Raw genomic sequence first — 17,915 nt, forward strand, 5'->3', positions numbered from 1 at the left:
CACAGGCCGACGCTCTATCCACTGAGCCAAACTGGTCAGGGCAAAACCTAATAATTTTATTAAACAATGTCAACCTCATGCATTTAATTAAACATATCTAGTGGAAGTCAATTTGGATGTGTTTACATAACTATTTGGAATAAATACTTCTTTTTATTTATTTCTTGATATATTATAGATTTTTTATTGCTGAAACAAATTACCACAAACTTTGTGGTTTAAAACAATACAAATGCGTTCCATTATAGTTCTGGAGGTCAGAAGTCTAAAACCAAGTTATGCACAGGGGTGCATTTTTCCTGGAGGCTTTAGGAGCAAAACTGTATTTATTTATTTATTTATTTATTTATTTATTTATTTATTTATTTATTTATTTTTGCTTTTTTTCAGCTTCTAGAGGCTGCATGCATTCTTTGGCTCCCAGTCCCTTCCTTGTATTATTCCAACATTTTGTTTTCCTTGTCACATCTCCTAATGGTTTGATTTTTCTGCTTCCTTGAGATTATTGGACACTTGGACAATCCAGGATAATCTAATTTTTCCCTTTACTTTAAGATCCATAACTTTATGACATCTATAAAGTCCCTTTTGCCATGTAAGATAATATTCACAGGTTCAGGGAATTAGGACATCTTTGGGGTTGTGGTTATTCAGCATACTACCCATGAGTAGGATTATTTGAGAGACAGAGTCAAGTTGTACAGTTGGTAGGTAGAGTTTATTCTAGTCCTAGTTCTGGCTGAGAAGGTGGGAACAATTCACAGAGTATAGAATAGTTCTTATCCTATCTCTAAATATTTTGTCTGATCAAATTTTTATTTTCAATAGAGACTAAATGGAACTCCTCAATTGGCCACCATAGTTTCTAGAGTCACCAAAAAAGGTAATTTATTCAATATAATGATATACATATTATAGTAGTTGTTTTAAATAAACATGAGTTTTGAGAAATCACGTCAGGACTTACTCAGTATCTCATCAGGTAGATTTAATGGGCTACTTTTGGGAGAGAGAATAGGACATGGCATTGACCTGCCACCAAGCTTATCCTTAGCAAAAGGCCTTTATCCACATCCTAATCTCCCTTTGGGTGGCTGAACTCCCTATGCTAGGGGTGTCGAACTCAATCAGAGAAGGGGCCAAAATCTAAAATCCAGCCTAAATCGCGGGCCGAATGGTTTACTGAACAATGTCATAAACTGACAGCGGAGTGCAGTGATGACAGCGCGGTGCGGGCCACATTGCAAGGCCTGGCGGGCTGGATTTGGCCCGCGGGCCTTGTGTTTGACACATGTGCCCTATGCCATGGTGCTGCTTCCGTCTTTGTTCATAGTGTGTTAGTGTTGTTTCTTCTATTCATTGTACATTTGGGAAGCTTTCAGCTGTTTCATTGCTCAAGCGAGAGTGACCATTGTAAATTCAATCATGTGATAATTTAATTTCTAAATAATCAATCCTACTGAAATAGAACAGATAGTGGGATTGTTGGATGAATTGCAATCACAAAGATTATAATGCAGGAATTTCTGCAAAGAGTTATGTGAAAAGCTGGAGAAATCATTTACAATAAAACCCAGATATGTGAAAATCAAAATTAATGATCTTGACTGAATGAAAGCTTATATAATTTGGTAGAGAGAATTAGAATGTGCCGAAAACCTCAGAACCTACATCATATTAATCAAAGGAAACTAATTCATTGAATGGCCTTGATGTGCTATTAGAATAGAGCATATAAATAAGAGTTGATCGAAGGAACGTCTGTGGCTAAAGATGGCCGGATATTTAATAAGAATTTCTGCATCTGTTACCAGTGCCATTTTTAAGCTCATTGCTCTGATTTCACTGGCCTTTCTGGGGACATTCACAATCATTACATTCATGAATTCAGTTTTATATACCAATTTATAGACAATTTCACTTCTAACTAACTTCTTAGAGAGAGTGTACATACACTTTTGACTTTACCTCTTGTTTGAAATCTTTTTGCTCCTCATAGTTCTATATTAAAGTATGTTTTTTTTTTGTGTAAATATCCTATGTAATAAAAGGCTAATATGCAAATTGTCCTCTCAACTGGGAGTTCGTCCAGGAGTTCTACTGGGAGTTTGACCAGGAGGTGGGGCCTGCAGGCCAACCACCCTTGGCCCCTCCCCTCAGCTGGCCCTGCCCACATTTGCCCCTCCCCGCCACCAGACTTCACCCATGCACAAATTCGTGCACTGTGCTTTTAGCATTAATATAAATTATTTTCAAATATAAATATTTTTAATTCTTATACTTTTGAATGCTTATATTAAAATGGCCTGCTGTATTTAAATAAAAATTTCTCTTAAAATTATAGAAAAAAACTTCCCATTTCATAAATTAATACACTTATTTGGCATAGGTAATTTTTTTAAAGGTGTCCCTTGAGAACATTATAATGTTAAAATCTGCATCACACTATAACAAACACAGGTCTAGAGTCATGTACAAATGAATTTGCTCCATGAAATTACCTCTTACTAGCAATAACTTTGCTGAGCTTTGATTTACCTATCTTTGAAGTGAAGATAAAATAACTTTTAAGTTTATTATTACATATAATAAAATGTAATAGGTCTGTAGTGATTTTCTGTGTTAGCTGCTGCAATATTGTCATCATGAAATAAAGCTTAAATCTTTAACAGCATGAATACTTAATATTTAAATATCTCATCTTTAATATTGAACCCATTTTCCCAAACCATTCTCTGGTTTATTGTTTAAAGTAAGAAATAGAGTAACTTAGAACGGTGACTGGAATAAAAATGCACTCAAAGGTTGGAGTTGGAATAAACACTGGCACAATTACTAAATCCAAAATATTAAGGTGAATTCCTTGTTTCTGCTTGCTTTGTATTGTTTGTCGTTTTATTAAGGCTTGGTTACATGTGAAGTTATTCTTTTGTTTCTTGAAAATGCATTATGTTTTTCTTATTGAGAAATGCAATCTCAATAAAGCTTCATTGTGAGGAAGGAAAGGATTAAAAGTGTAAAGATAAAGCTTAAGGATGTCTGATTCTTCCACATTAGCAAGTTGCTTTATTTTTTAAAGAACAATGTAATTATTTTGATGGAGTCATTGACAGCTTGTTTTACCTGCTTGTTTCTCAAGGTGTAAATGAAGGGGTTCAGCATAGGAGCAATGGAAGCCGTGAGAACTGCCATACCCTTATTAATAGCCACTGATTCCTTTGATGAAGGTTTGACATAGATGAAAATACAGCTTCCATAGGTGATGGAAATGGCAATCATGTGGGAAGAGCAGGTAGAAAATGCCTTCTTTCTTTGCTGGGCAGAAGGGAATTGTAAGATAGTCTTGATGATGCACATATAGGATAGAATTATGCAAACCAGGGTCATGATAAAGATCAACACAGCACACACTGTGATCACTTGCTCAATGAGCTATGTTTCTGAGCATGAGAACTTTAGGAGGGGGAATACATCGCAGACAAAATGATCAATAACATTAGAGTCACAGAATTCCAGATTCAGGCCCAGTCTAAGTGGTGGGATCATGATCAACAAGCCAACTGTCCAGCACCAAAGGATGAGTCTTCTACAGACTCTATTGTTCATGATGGTCACGTAATGCAGGGGTCTGCAGATGGCTACATATCGGTCGTAGGACATGGCGGCAAGAAGAAAAAACTCTGTAGCCCCAAAGAGGTCTGTAAAAATATTTGAATGACACAACTGTCATACGTGATTGTCTTGTCACCTGCTGATAAGTTGTACAAATATTTGGGAATACAAGCGGATGTAAAGGAGATTTCCAAGAAGGAGAAATTTTGTAGAAAAAAGTACATTGCAGTCTTAAGGTGAGAATCTATGAAGGTCAGGGAGATGATTGTCAGATTCCCAGTTACGCTCAGCATGTTGGTGAGAAATAGGAAGATGAAAATCGCAGTCTTCAGGTGTGGGTTGTCAGTCAGTCCCAGCAGGACAAAGGTTGTTACTGTGCGGTTTCTCATCATTGAGTCCTGATTTCTATTCAATCTGCATGTATAATTCAGAGATACTTGGTATGAGGAGAATGATGTTAACATCACATAGCAAGAATTAGTTGCTCAACAACCGATTCAAAACCATCTGACATGAAATTTAAAAACTTTTGGTTATAAGTATTATTATCTTTATTATTACTAGGTTCCACAGTGTATGTTTTGATAATTTCAAGTAATATTTTAAAATATAAGATTACTTTATGTATACCAGATCCCTAAGAATCATGAATTATGAGTCCCTTTCCACTTTTTATTCCTAATTTATGTTTTATTTTTATCTGCACACTGGTTTGGAATTACATAGTTATATTTTACTGCTAACTAAAGTTAAACCCTAAAGCCAAATCTTACACTTCAATGTTTTTCTTTGTAGTTGAATATTGATAAAGTGCGAATATTAATACAAATAGTTTGGGGCTTACTATATGGCGTTTCCAGTCCATTGCTTAAGATTTTTGTTTAGCATTGTTGTAATTTTTTAAAACTCATGTTTTAATCTCTAAACAACATTTTCGTCATTCATTTATTCTGGTCTCTCCCTCTCTCTTAGACTTTCTTTTTAAGATTTATAGTCACTGTCTATGCGCAGAACATAGTATTCTGTTGAGAAATATGTTGTTTAGAATATTAAGATATGTTGGATGTGACATTCATAGGACTACTTGACATCATCACCACTGTTTTTTAATCTTTCATCTATTTAGCTAAGATGTATACATTCCAACATCTTGGTATCAATGTTACTAAAGTACAAAAAAAATCAGGTATAGATACTAGTTACATTCCCCACTTTAAATGCTTTTTTTTAAAAAAACCAAATTTATGTGTATCTGTAATTTAGAAAAGTGCCTAACTGATAATAACTAATAAATATAGTCTCATTATTTCCTCATCCTGGTTCTGAGTTATTTTCCTTTTGTTATTCACCAGCCATTTCACCACATTGTAATCACACTTTTGCTGCCACCATTATAATGATACAGTTTTTTCTAAGGCTATCAAATACCTTTTTTTGTTTGTTTGTTTGTATAAAATAGTTATAGGCTTCTATGTGGAATGAGTACTTTTGACCACACTATTCATAACATTCTCTTAATTTACCTTCCCCCCCCTTCAGACTGTGAGAATTTTCATTTGTTTATTGTTGATACTATTACAGATGTCTCCCATTGCTCTCCCCACCCCCCACAGCTTTACCCACCTTCACCCGGCCCACACTCCTCCCTCAGTCCATAACCACACTGCTGTCTGGGTCCTTGGGTTAAGAGTATATGTTCTTTGGCTATAATTTATCTTAACATCCACCTTTCCCCCTCACTTTTAAATTTCTAGTTTCTGGATATTTTTCTTCTTTCTTGTCTCTATTATGTTCATGTTTTCAGTTTCTTCTTTTAGTTCCTTTAATTTAACAAGTACAGTTAGTGGATATTCTCTTGAATGCCTATTGCTTGGTCGCCAAAATAATTGCTCTTCAGAATGTCAGGAATGTAGTCAAATAAACCTCAAACATAAGAATGTCCACACTTCCCTCCTGTTTCTTTCTTTGAGTTTCTTTTTCTAAAAATTTTCTTTATTGATTAAGGTATTACATATGTGTCCTCGAGTTTCTTATAATTAATCTAATAAATTTGGCTGTGCATCAAATTAATCACTTTACATGGTTTTCCTATCTGGAGTAATTTTTTCTTCACTTATCTCTGTTCCCCAAACCCCAGTTCCACTTGAGATGCAAATGCTTGATCATTTTTTTTGTTTGTTTAAGTATCTATTCTTTCTGGAGTTTAATGAAACTCTGAAACAGGTTGGTGTCATCCATAGCAATCAATTCTTACTCCAATTTTAGTACTATTCTGCGGATGTACATTGCTTTGAGATTTAACTGGTGCTTTTTAACCTAGAACAGAACCCTATAAGTAACACAGTTCCATATATATTCAATGCCTAAAATAATTACTGGTAAAAATTTAAGTAAAAATTTCCACCTGAAACTATTATACATTATTCATATTTGAGGTAAATTTACTTATTTAATTTGCTATAATTTGAGTCTAACATTTAGACTTCTTCTTTTTTTTTTCCTGGCTAGTGTAGTAATTCCTATCATTTGATCTTATCAGATCAAATCCATTACCTTTATTCCTGAAAAATAGCGATAATTGTCTTCCCCTCCTTGCCTTTTCTGCCAATCAGAGGAATAGCTGTATATTCGTTGATACTGCTTTCACTTTCCTAATGCATCGTGTTAAAACCGGAAGTTGAGGACTTTGACGTTCTAAATTTGAGGCAGTATGTTGCCTACAGGTTTTTTCTCAACTAGCACAAACCGAATACTGCATCAGCTTCTAAAATATTTAAAAAATTGAGTCAAAAGAAAAAGCTGCCTACAATTTGTGCTGGAGCCACTGATTGGTTGATGATGTGAAAAGTTTTGCTATATTACTTTATGATATTCCCTCCCCATGGAGCAGGGAAAATGTCAACTTTGACCATGTGTTTAGTAAGTTCTGGAGTTAAATCCCAGTAGTGGAAGTCACTGTCACAGAGAAGGGGCATGGACTTGCTCATGGTTTGCTTCAGCCCTAGTATGCTCCCAGGGAATGTTGCTCCACACCTGAAATTTAGAACATCATTTTTTAAAAAAATATATTTTTTACTGATTTTTCACAGAGAGGAAGAGAGAGGGATAGAGAGTTAGAAACATCGATGAGAGAGAATCATAGATCAGCTGCCTCTTGCACACTCCCTACTGGGGATGTGCCTGCAACCAAGGTACATGCCCTTGATCGGAATCGAACCCAGGACCTTTCAGTACCCAGGCCGACGTTCTATCCACTGAGCCAAACCGGTCCCGGCTAGAACATATCATTTTGAGACTGAAGGATCCTCCCTCCCTTTGCTTCTCCCAGGCAACTAATGCAGCCCAACTGACTTGGAATAGCATTTAGTTATAATATCACTTTTTCTTCTAGTCACTAAAACTATTTCTCCCCCCCCCCCCATGAGAACTCTGATATTATAATGCAGGTGTTGAGTAATGTTTTATATAGATTATCATTGCCTGGTTATTGTTTCTATTATAGTTAAAGACCTTACAGTTTAAAAAAAAATTTCTAAAGAGATGATGCAATGTGAGCCAATTTGTCAATCGATTTTTTTTTTCCTGTTGGGAGAATGTTGCTTCTTCATGTTCCTCAAGTTATACTACCTTTAGAAGACATCCTACTTGTGGTATAAAACTGGTCACACCATTCATGGAATCTGATGAACAAAATAAAATGATGAACAAGAGAAACAGAGGCATGGATACATGGAACAGACTGAGCTTTGGGAGGGGTGGAGGAGGAGGACTGGATGAAAGAAGGTAAAGGGTTTAGTCAAAGAACATATATGTATGACCCATAGACACAGACAACAGTGTGGTGATGGCCAGAGGGAAGCGGGCGGGGCCTGAGTGGAGATGGGCAAAGGGGAGAAAATGAGGACATCTGTAATAGCGCCAACAATAAAGTTAAAAACTGGTCACACCAATTAATACAAATTATTCAGGAATAATGCTTTCTAAAAATAACATTTCATTAAAAGCCATATTAAAACTCACATCTTTCAGTTTTATACAGTCAGAGAAAATCCATTCCTTAGAGACAAATAGGACCCAATCTCATCCAGAGAGAATATAATTGAAAAGATAGAAAATAGCGTATCTATACGTCTAACAGTTAGTCATAGCCTCTTTTTGATGAGATGTTTAACTACTGTTATTATTCTTAGAGATACAAATTGGAAAATGAATGTAACGTTGAAAACTTGCATGAGAGTTTCTGCTCACTATTGACTGAATCCAGGCCACTCAGTTACAGAAGTCTGGAATGACTTGAGTTCCCATCTTCAATCAATTGCATACATTTCTTCAAAACAGATGTGTGCATAGCCATAAAAATATTTTCTTTTAGTCTTGATTGGTAGAAAGAAATACCAGTTCAGAGAAAGCTCCAGTAGTTTTGGAAGGTTGATGTTCTGAACTATCTTCTCTTGGAGAGAAGTTTTTCCAATTCCAAGCTTAATATCAATATTTGTTTATTTGTCAAATCTGCAGCAAAGTTGTTTAATAAAAGGGCCCTTGGTGACCAAGTTCAAAAATCACTAATGAATCATTTGTGTAATAAACTTTTTGGGGAAAAAAATCAAACATCACAGTCTTTAGGGACAATCGAAAGCAACAGAATCATTTAAATGAGACAGGTAGGAAAATAATATGAATCTAATAAAAAAATTAGTTCTATTTTAAAAAAATTAATATTTTTCATGTAAAGTAGTTAAAAGGTCATAGAAATTCATTTTTTCCTTTACTAATATTTATGAAGTGAGTATATTTCTAAGACATTTGATAAAATAAGGAAAAATGCTAGTCAAAAGTACAAGGAAAATAACTTAAAAAAGATAACAAAAGCTAGTATTTTGGAGCATAAGCTTCCATAAATTTCCTCCTGCAAATATGTCCATATATATGACATATCATATTTGCAAATGTGTGAACATTAATTAAACATATAACATTGAGATATACACTGAGTGGCCAAGTTAGTATGATCTCTGAATGCATAATAATCTGGCCACTCAGTGTACATCCTATATAATAAAAGGTTAATATACAAATTGTCCCCTCAAATAGGAGATGACCAGCAGGCAGGCTGGCCAACTGCCCATGTCCCTTCCCCCTGGCCAGGCTAGCCAGACCCCACCCATGCACAAATTCATGTACTGGGCCTCTAATACACACACACACACACACACACACACACATACACACACACACACACACACACACACATATACTAGAGGCCTAGTGAATGAAATTCATGCTCGGAGGTGGTGTCCCTCAGCCCAGTCTGCACCCTATCCAATCTGGGACTCCTTGAGGGATTTCTGGCCTCACGTTTAGGCCTGATCCCTCTCACAATCCAGGAGTGCTGGCTTCTAACTGCTCACCTGCCTCTGCCTGATTGCCCCTAACTGCTTCTGCCTACCAGCCTGATCACCCCCTAACCCCTCCTCCTACTGGCCTGGTCCTCCCCAACTATCTTCCCCAGCAGGTTTGGTACCCACCCAACTGTCCTCCCCTGCAGGCCTGGTTCCCACCAACTATCTTTCCCAGAAGGCCTGGTCCCCATCCAACTGCCCTTCTCTGCTGGCCTGGTCACCACTAACTTCCCTCCCTGCTGGCCTGATTGTTCACAACTGCCCTCTCCTGCAGACCTAGTCTTTCCCAACTGCCCTCCTCTGCCTGCCTGGTCAACCCTAACTGCCTTCCCCTACTGGCCTGATTGCCCACAACTGCCCTTACCTAGTGGCCTGGTCCCTCCTAACTGCCCTCCCCAGCTGGCCTGGTCCCCCCCAACTGTCTTCCCCAGCAGGCCTGATCCCCACTCAACTGCCCTCCCCTGTAGGCCTGGTCCCACCCAACTGTCTTCCCCTTCTGGCCTGGTCTCCCCCAACTACCTTCCTCTGTTGGCCCGGTCACCCCTAATTGCCCTCCCCTATAGGCCTGATTGCCCACAACTGACCTCCCCTGCAGGCCTGGGTCTCCCCCCCCAACTGTCCTCCCTGCATGCCTGGTCTCACCCAACTGTCCTCCCTGCATGCCTGGTCTCACCCAACTGTCCTCCCCTGCAGGCCTGGTCTCTCCCAACTGCCCTCCTCTGCTGGTCTGGTCACCCCCAACTACTCTCCTCTGCTTTCCTGGTCACTCCTAACTGCCCACAACTGCCCTCCCCTGCAGGACATCTGTAATAGCCATCTTGTGTCCACATGGGGGCAGCCATTTTTTACCTCATGGGGGCGGCCATCTTGTGTCTTAGAGTGATGGTCAATTTGCATATCACATTTTTTATTAGATAGGGCACACACACACACACACACACACACACACACACACACACTGAATGACCAAATTATTATTCATTCAGAGATCATAATAATCTGGCCATTCAGTGTATAGTTAGCTGCATGCTATTTTATTTGTTTAGTTTTAATTAAATTGATTGGGGCAACATTAATAAGATTATATAGATTTTGAGTGTATAATTCTTTGATACATTGTAAATTGCATTATACTTAGATATATATGAATCTTTTTTAACTTAATAATAATTTCCATGCATCATTTTAATTCCATTTAATTTCAGTGCACCCTATAAGTGTAGCATCATAACTTAAGTCAAACTTTGAATATATGCTCTTTACAATGTTTCAGAATTTTTAAAAATGTAGTTCTATAGTTATCCACCACTTTAGTCCCTTCTGAACCATTTTAAATTCTTTTCTACTTTTCACAATTATAGAAAGATCTACAAGAAAGATACTTGTACAATTTATAGTTTTTTGAATATTGTCAGAATAATCACTAGAAGCAACATTTCTTCAGTGAATTGGATGACTAATAAAGTAATTAAGGTATTCTTTCAAACTAAGAATATCAGAGTGCTTTGGATATACATTTATATTATTAATTAGCATTTTTTTTCTTGTATAGAATATAAGGATTATTACCTCATTTTAACCAAGAACTGATCAAAATCAAGGTTGGGTTTCATATTTTTCTTGAGATATAATTTACATAGAATAAAATGTACTAATTTTAATTGTATAGTTTAATGAGTTTGACAAATGTATATGTCTCTATAACCAGAATCACAATAAAGCAAAATAATTCCATATTTCCCCATCAATTTTTTAATGTTCTTATCATTTACCCATCTTCAGCACCAGGCAACTAGCCACCTACTTTCTGCAATTATAGATTGGGCTTTGTAGAGTTTTATACAGTTGAATTATACCATATGTATATTGGGCTTTGTAGAGTATTATATAGTTGAATTATACCATATGTATGTTTTTGAGCCTGGCATCGATTTTTTAAAATTTAAATTTACTGGGATGACATCGGTTCATAAGATTACAAGTGTACAATTCTACAATACATCATCCATATATTGCATTGTGTGCCCACCACCCAAAGTCAGATTTTCTTCCTGTTTTATATCCTGATTATGAATGAGATCATATGATTCTTAACTTTCTCTGACATATTTTTCTTAGCATGATATTCTCAAGATCTATCCATGTTGTGGCAAATGGGATATTTTTTTTCTCTTTATGGCTGAATAATATTCCATTGTATACTGTGTAACATTTACATTTTCAAAGGACTTTTATTTTTTACATTTTAAATTTATTTATTCTGAATTAGTGTTAACAAAATAAATTACAGCATATCTTTTTTCCTTGGCAACAGATGTTTGATATTCTATCATTGTGTATATGGAAATCTTTTTGAAAAGAAAAAAATGTATATAACTGGGATTAAATCAATTTTTCTCCCTTCCTTCCTTCCTTTCTTCCTTCCTTCCTTCCTTCCTTCCTTCCTTCCTTCCTTCCTTCCTTCCTTCCTTCCTTCCTTTCTTTCTTTCTTTTTATTATTATTTTAAAAAAATTCTCACCCAAGGATATTTTTCCATCAATTTTTAGAGAGAGTGGAAGAGAGACGAATTGACAGAGAGAAACAGTGATGCAAAAGAAATACATCAATTGGTTGCCTCCTACATGTGCCACAACCAGGGCCTGGGTGGGGAGGAGCCTGCAACCAAATTACATGTCCTTGACCGGAATCAAACACAGGACTCTATGGTCCACAGGCTAATAATCTATCCATTGAGCCAAACCGGCTAGGGTTTACTTATTTTTAATTTCAATGTATTTGTATGACATTGGTTAATAAGGTCATATAGGTTTCAAGTGTATATTTCTATGGTACATCATCTATATATTGCATTGTGTGTTCAACACCCAAAGTCAAATCACTTTACATCATCATATATTTGGCCCTCTTTACCCTTTACTACTTCCCCAGTCCCCTCCCCTCTGGTCACCAGCAAACTGTTGTCTGTGTTTATGAGTTTCTGTTTTATATCGCACATATGAAGGAAATCACATGGTTCTTAGCTTTTTCTGATTGATTTATTTTTCTTAGCATAATATTCCTAAGGTTCATCCATATTATTGTAAATGACAGTATTTAATCTTTTCTTGTGGCTGAGTAGTACTCCATTGTATATATGTACCTCACCATCTTTTTCCAATCATCTATTGAAGGACATTTTGGTTGTTTCCATATCTTGGCCACCATGAATAATGCTTGATTTTTTCTTTTTGTATTTCTGATTGTATCTCTTAGTTTCTGCTTCAGATAACCTGCATTAAAATTTGCCTTCCTTTAATATTCTATGTGCTTCGTGACTATATACAAATACATAAATAAATAAATGTTTCTACCATACCTAAATAATATATATATATATATACACATATACATGTTTATATTTAAATTTCCCAACCAAAAATATTGATTATTCTTTTTCATCATATTTCATATCTTTGAATATATATATATATATATATATATATATATATATATATTATACTTTATTTATATGTACACTGTACTTTTTGCTAAATTTATTCTCTTGGTAATTAAGTTTTAAAAATAAATATTTTTTTAATTGATTTCTCAGAGGAAGGGAGGAGAGAGAGATAGAAACATCAATGATTGATTGGCTGCCTTCTGCACACCCCACGCTGGGGATCGAGCCCACAAACCAGGCATGTGCCCTTAACCAGAATCTAACTTGGGATCTTTCAGTCTGCAGGTTGACACTCTATCCACTGAGCCAAACTAGCTAGGGCAGTAATTAAGCTTTTTGATGTGTTACTGAAATAATATTAAGAAAACAGAGGTATAGATTCTAATGAATATTTATTCATTTTTATCCAGTATTTCTGTGTTCATGGAAATAATATTTTCCTCTATTTCCCTAATATTAAATGTGCTATAAATCTTTCACATGCATTTTAACTCATGACTTTTCATCTGTTTTATACATTATACAAAAATTACTCTTTTACATGTGTTTAGGTATCACTATTGTGTGCATTTTGAGTAGAGCAACAAAGCATTGTGCCCTATATTTTCCCAAGGAATGACTTTTAAATATATTAAAATAGTATTTGGAAGTTAATTTATTTTTAAAAATTTAAATAACCTGACATAGAAAACTATCATATATTAGTTTGAAAAAAACGAAGATACAAAAATGGCTTGAACAGGGCTCAATGACAGTTTGGTTGAAGAAACGTTGAGAAAATTAATTCAACTCATGTATATATTATTAAAAAACATATGAGTTTATAAACTTCAAAAATACAATTTGTGAGATGTCTGAAAATATTATTTCCTTTTATTAGAAAAGAGCAAAACAATTCTTTTGATGGAATCATTGAAGGCTTTCTTAACTTGATTGTTTCTCAGTGTGTAAATAAATGGATTTAACACGGGTGAAATAGAAGAAATGAGCAGTGAAACTACTTTATTAACGGTCACTTGCTCCTTTGCTGCAGGATTCATATAGATGAAAATGCATGTACCATAGGTGATGGAAACCACAATCATGTGGGAAGAACAGGTGGAGAAGGCCTTTTTGCTTTGCTGAGCAGAAGGGAATCTCAGAATTGTCTTGATAATAGAAGCATATGACAGAACAACACAAGTAAGAGTCATATTCAGGGTCAGGACAGCACAGATTATGACTGTCTGTTCGATGAGCCATGTGTCTGAGCATGAGATTTTCATTAAGGGAACTACATCACAAGTAAAATGATCAATTATGTTAGAGTCACAAAATTTTAGAGTTAAAGCCAGATTAAATGGTAGCATTATGACACATAAACCAGACATCCAACAGCCAAGGATGAGAGTCTGGCAGACCTTGCTGCTCATGATGGTGGTATAATGCAGGGGCTTGCAGATGGCCACATAGCGGTCATAGGACATGGCAGCCAGAAGGAAAAATTCTGTCACTCCACAGAGGTCAGTGAAAAACACTTGGGTGAAACAATCATTATAGGTAATGACCTTGTCACCTGAGGCAATACTATACATGAACCTGGGAATACAGGCAGATGTGAATGAGATCTCCAAAAAGGAGAAATTTTTTAAGAAAAAGTACATCGGTGTTTTTAGGTGAGAATCCACAAACGTTAGTGTGATGATGGTCAGGTTTCCAGTTACACTCAGGGTGTAGGTGAGAAATAGAAAGATAAAAATCAGAACCTTCAGCTGAGGGTCCTCTGTCAGTCCCAGCAGAATGAATGTTGTCACTGTACCGTTTCTCATCACGGATGCGACTTCTTCCAATCTGTATGTGATATTCAGAGAAATGTCCCGATGGATTATAGCTTATTTTAACTGTTCTAAAACTTAATTCTTATGACCAACCTTAAGCACTGTGGCTGGCCCCTACTACCCATTACATTTCCCCCTTGAATCTGTGCGTTACTTGATATGTGTGTTACCTTTGCTGCTGACACAAATGATGACTGTCTTCTCTTCCCGCCCTCATCGTCCAGTTGATGAATTATCTTCAGTGATACTACACTAAGAAGGAACTCAAATGTTCCTACTATTCAATCAATATGTCAAATATTGACATTTTTCTGAATCCATTAATAAAAACCAGGTTCTCCTTGTGTATCTAGTTTATGAGAGTATCCCCTTGTTTATCTTGTCATATGAGAGTATCCCCTTTATTGTTTAATTTATTGTCTTCTGTTCCTATTGATGTTGGGGCCGAATTATAGTGACCACCAAGTTCACAAAGTTTCTGATATAGAGAAAGATCACTTACTGAGGGTCATGGTTTACTTAAAAGTCAGAATTCTTTTAGGAAGTTTAGTTACTAAATTTCATATCAAATTGAAATTTTCAGGTTTTGACCATTATTCAATGCTGAAAATATATGTTTCCTCCATGATATTGCAATTTATTTTATAATAGGAGTCAATAAACAGACTGACAAGAACATATAACTGACTGATTTCTATTTATTTTATATTCCAAACAAATGTCCAAAATGAACACAGGAATCTATAATGAGATGCTGTGACTTCAGTGATTTTGTTATTCTTTTTGGGGTGGAAAGAGAAATGCAAAGGGCATGCTTGTATATTTCTATATAAAGATACCTCATTATTTTTAATTTATGGTTGAATAGTCAAAGTTACCCTGATTGTTTCTCTCGTTAAGCAAGATACAATTTTGTTTATGCATTTTATGAATAAAAACCTCCCAGTCATTGACATTTATTCACACGAGGGAAATTCATTCTCAAAATGAATTTCATAAACATAACTTAAACACATTAAGAGTATATAAACTATCACAGAAATCCATTTCTTGTCAGAAGAAATTATTATCTAGATCCTAAAAGGGAATTCTAATCAAAGAGACAAACTATCATACTTACTCTTCTGTTTGAAAGTCAAACTTCTCTTGGCTATTTAAATATAGCAATATTAAGACTACAGTGATATTTTCATAAAAATATTTGTGTCTTCACATTCACTGTGATGTCTGGGAATACAGAGTTCCTTTTGTTCTCCATTTCCGACAAGCTGGACAGATTTGCTTATGATGGACTCAGTGCTACTATAATCCTCCAAAGATTTTCCTACTATCTCCATCATTAGGAAAAAAATTACTCTAAATGCTGAGAGCGCTCTCCACAGGTGGAAGAGATAATAATTTAAATAATCAGGACAGAGAAAAATGCTTTTATGATGTCAAATGTGATTTTTCTGTTTAATTTGCAGAAAATGCCAGGAGGTGAAAACAACAAATGGTCCTTGGTGATCTACAATCAAGAATTGTTAATTCATTTCTGAGTAATGAGTTTGGTAAACACATAAGGAAAACAGGCTTCAGTGGGACTGACTCCTTGGAGAAATTAGGATGTTTCAGTAGCATTTGAGATAGGTTATTTATTTTATTTTATTTTAATTTTTAAAAATTTATCTTGTTGAAAGTATTGCAGATGTCTCCCCTTTCCCTCATTGTCCCCCTCCACCTTGTTCTGTCTTCTCCCCAGTCCTTCACTGCTCTATTTTCTGTGTCTATGGATTATGCACATATGCATATAAGTTTTTAATTACTCACTTCCTGTAACCCTTCACCCCTTCATCCTCCACTTCCCTCTGAGTTTCCTCAGTCTGTTGCATGTCTATAGATCTATTTTGTTCATCAGTTTATTTTAGTCATAAGATTCCACATATGAGTGAGATCATGTGATACTTGTCTTCCTCTGACTGGCTTATTTCACTTAGCATAATACTCTCCAGTTCCTCCATGCTGTCTCAAAGGGCAAAAGTTGCTTCATTTTTATAGCTACATAGTATTTCGTGGTGTAAATTTACCAATTTTTTTTTTTAATCCACTCATCTATTGATGGGCACTTGAGCTGTTTCCAGAATTTGTAAATAATCCTGCTATGAAATAGAGGTGCATACATTCTTTCTGATTGGTACTTCGGGATTCTTAGAATATATTCCTAGAGATGGGATCACTGGGTCAAATAGCAGGACAACTGTGTCATATAAATCACTTAGTTCATTTCCTAATTGATTTTTTTCTTTTCTCCCCCCACCCCTTCTCTTTCTCCTTCTTTGTTTGTTTCTTTGTTTGTTTCTTTCTCCCTCCCTCCCTCCTCTTTCTCTCTCTCTTTCTCCCTCCTCTCTCTCTCTCTCTCTCTCTCTCTCTCTCTCTCTCTCTCTCTCTCTATCTCTCTCACTCTGTCTCTTAAGACAGAGCTAGAGAGAGAGAGAGAGAGAGAGAGAGAGGAAAGGAGAGGGATAAAGAGATAGAAGCATCAATGAGAGATACATGGGTGGACTGCTTCCTGCACTCCTCTTACTGGGGATTGATCCCAAAACCTGGGCATGTGCTTGACTGGGAATGGAATCATGAACTTCTGGTTCATAGGTTGACGCTCAATCACTGAGTCACACCAGTCAGGCATATTTTCCATATGAACAACTATAAACTTTTGCCCCTCCCTGTATAAGGCTAATGCTTACATATAAGTCTTATCCTTCCAGATTTTTCTTTCTCCAAATATACTGACTGCATTATTCATAAATGCATAAAAATTTACAACCATATATTATAATTGAAGACAAAACATACTTTTATAGTTTTCAAAATATAAATGTACTAAGTGCCACTGAGTTTTACTTAAAAATGGTCAAAGTAGTAAATTCTGTGTTATGCATACTGCACTACAATAAGAAATATACACGATTATGTATTTAAACATCTTATTTATCACATAATATAAATTTTACCTAAGTTGTCAGCTTATGATATGCACTTTATAATTCCTTATATCTCTTTTATTAAGTATAAAATCTGTAATTACATCTATAGTCATGTCTTCATTCCTTATACACTTTACGGTTGAATAATGTTAGGATTAGGGAGTCTGAACCCCCCACATCTCACAGTCAAAATTCCACCTATAATTTTAGACTCTCCGAAAATTTAACTACAGCTATCCTCAGTATTCACAGCGGATTGGTTTCAGGATCCCAAGGGATACCTAAATTTGTGGATGTTCAAATCCCTCAGAGAAAGTAAGGGGCACATGCAGTTGACCCTTCTGTATTCAAGGACTCCCAGCCACAGACTTAAAATGACACAGGCATTGTTTTGAGAAACAGCAACAAACAAAAACCAAAAATCATATATAAATGTACTCATGTTGTTCAAGGGTCAATTCCACTTGCATTTTGTGGCTTCTTTCTTTTCTGATTTTCTTTTCTTTTTCTTTTTCTTTTTAAAAATTTAATAAATCTTTATTGTTCAGATTATTACAATTATTTCTCCTTCCTCCCCCCCCCCATAGCTCCCTTCTACCTGGTTCCCACCCTCCCCTGCCCTTACCTCCCCCCTCACCCATTGTCCTCATCCATAGGTGTACGATTTTAATCCAGTTTCTT

At 35.9% G+C, this 17,915-nt stretch overlaps 1 protein-coding gene across 1 annotated transcript; it reads right to left on the reverse strand.

The window, feature by feature from the left end:
- Positions 1-3,066: 3,066 nt before the first annotated feature.
- On the reverse strand, positions 3,067-14,259 carry LOC311618645 (uncharacterized protein; the record flags this gene model as incomplete). Its single annotated transcript, XM_084876208.1, is given in 5 exon segments — positions 3,067-3,432; positions 3,436-3,707; positions 3,710-4,026; positions 6,475-6,645; positions 13,328-14,259. Coding segments are annotated over 5 exon segments (2,058 nt in total).
- Positions 14,260-17,915: the final 3,656 nt, after the last annotated feature.

Source organism: Pipistrellus hanaki (assembly GCF_964339955.1).
Source record: "Pipistrellus hanaki genome assembly, chromosome: 3".
NCBI classification, from domain to species: domain Eukaryota; kingdom Metazoa; phylum Chordata; class Mammalia; order Chiroptera; family Vespertilionidae; genus Pipistrellus; species Pipistrellus hanaki.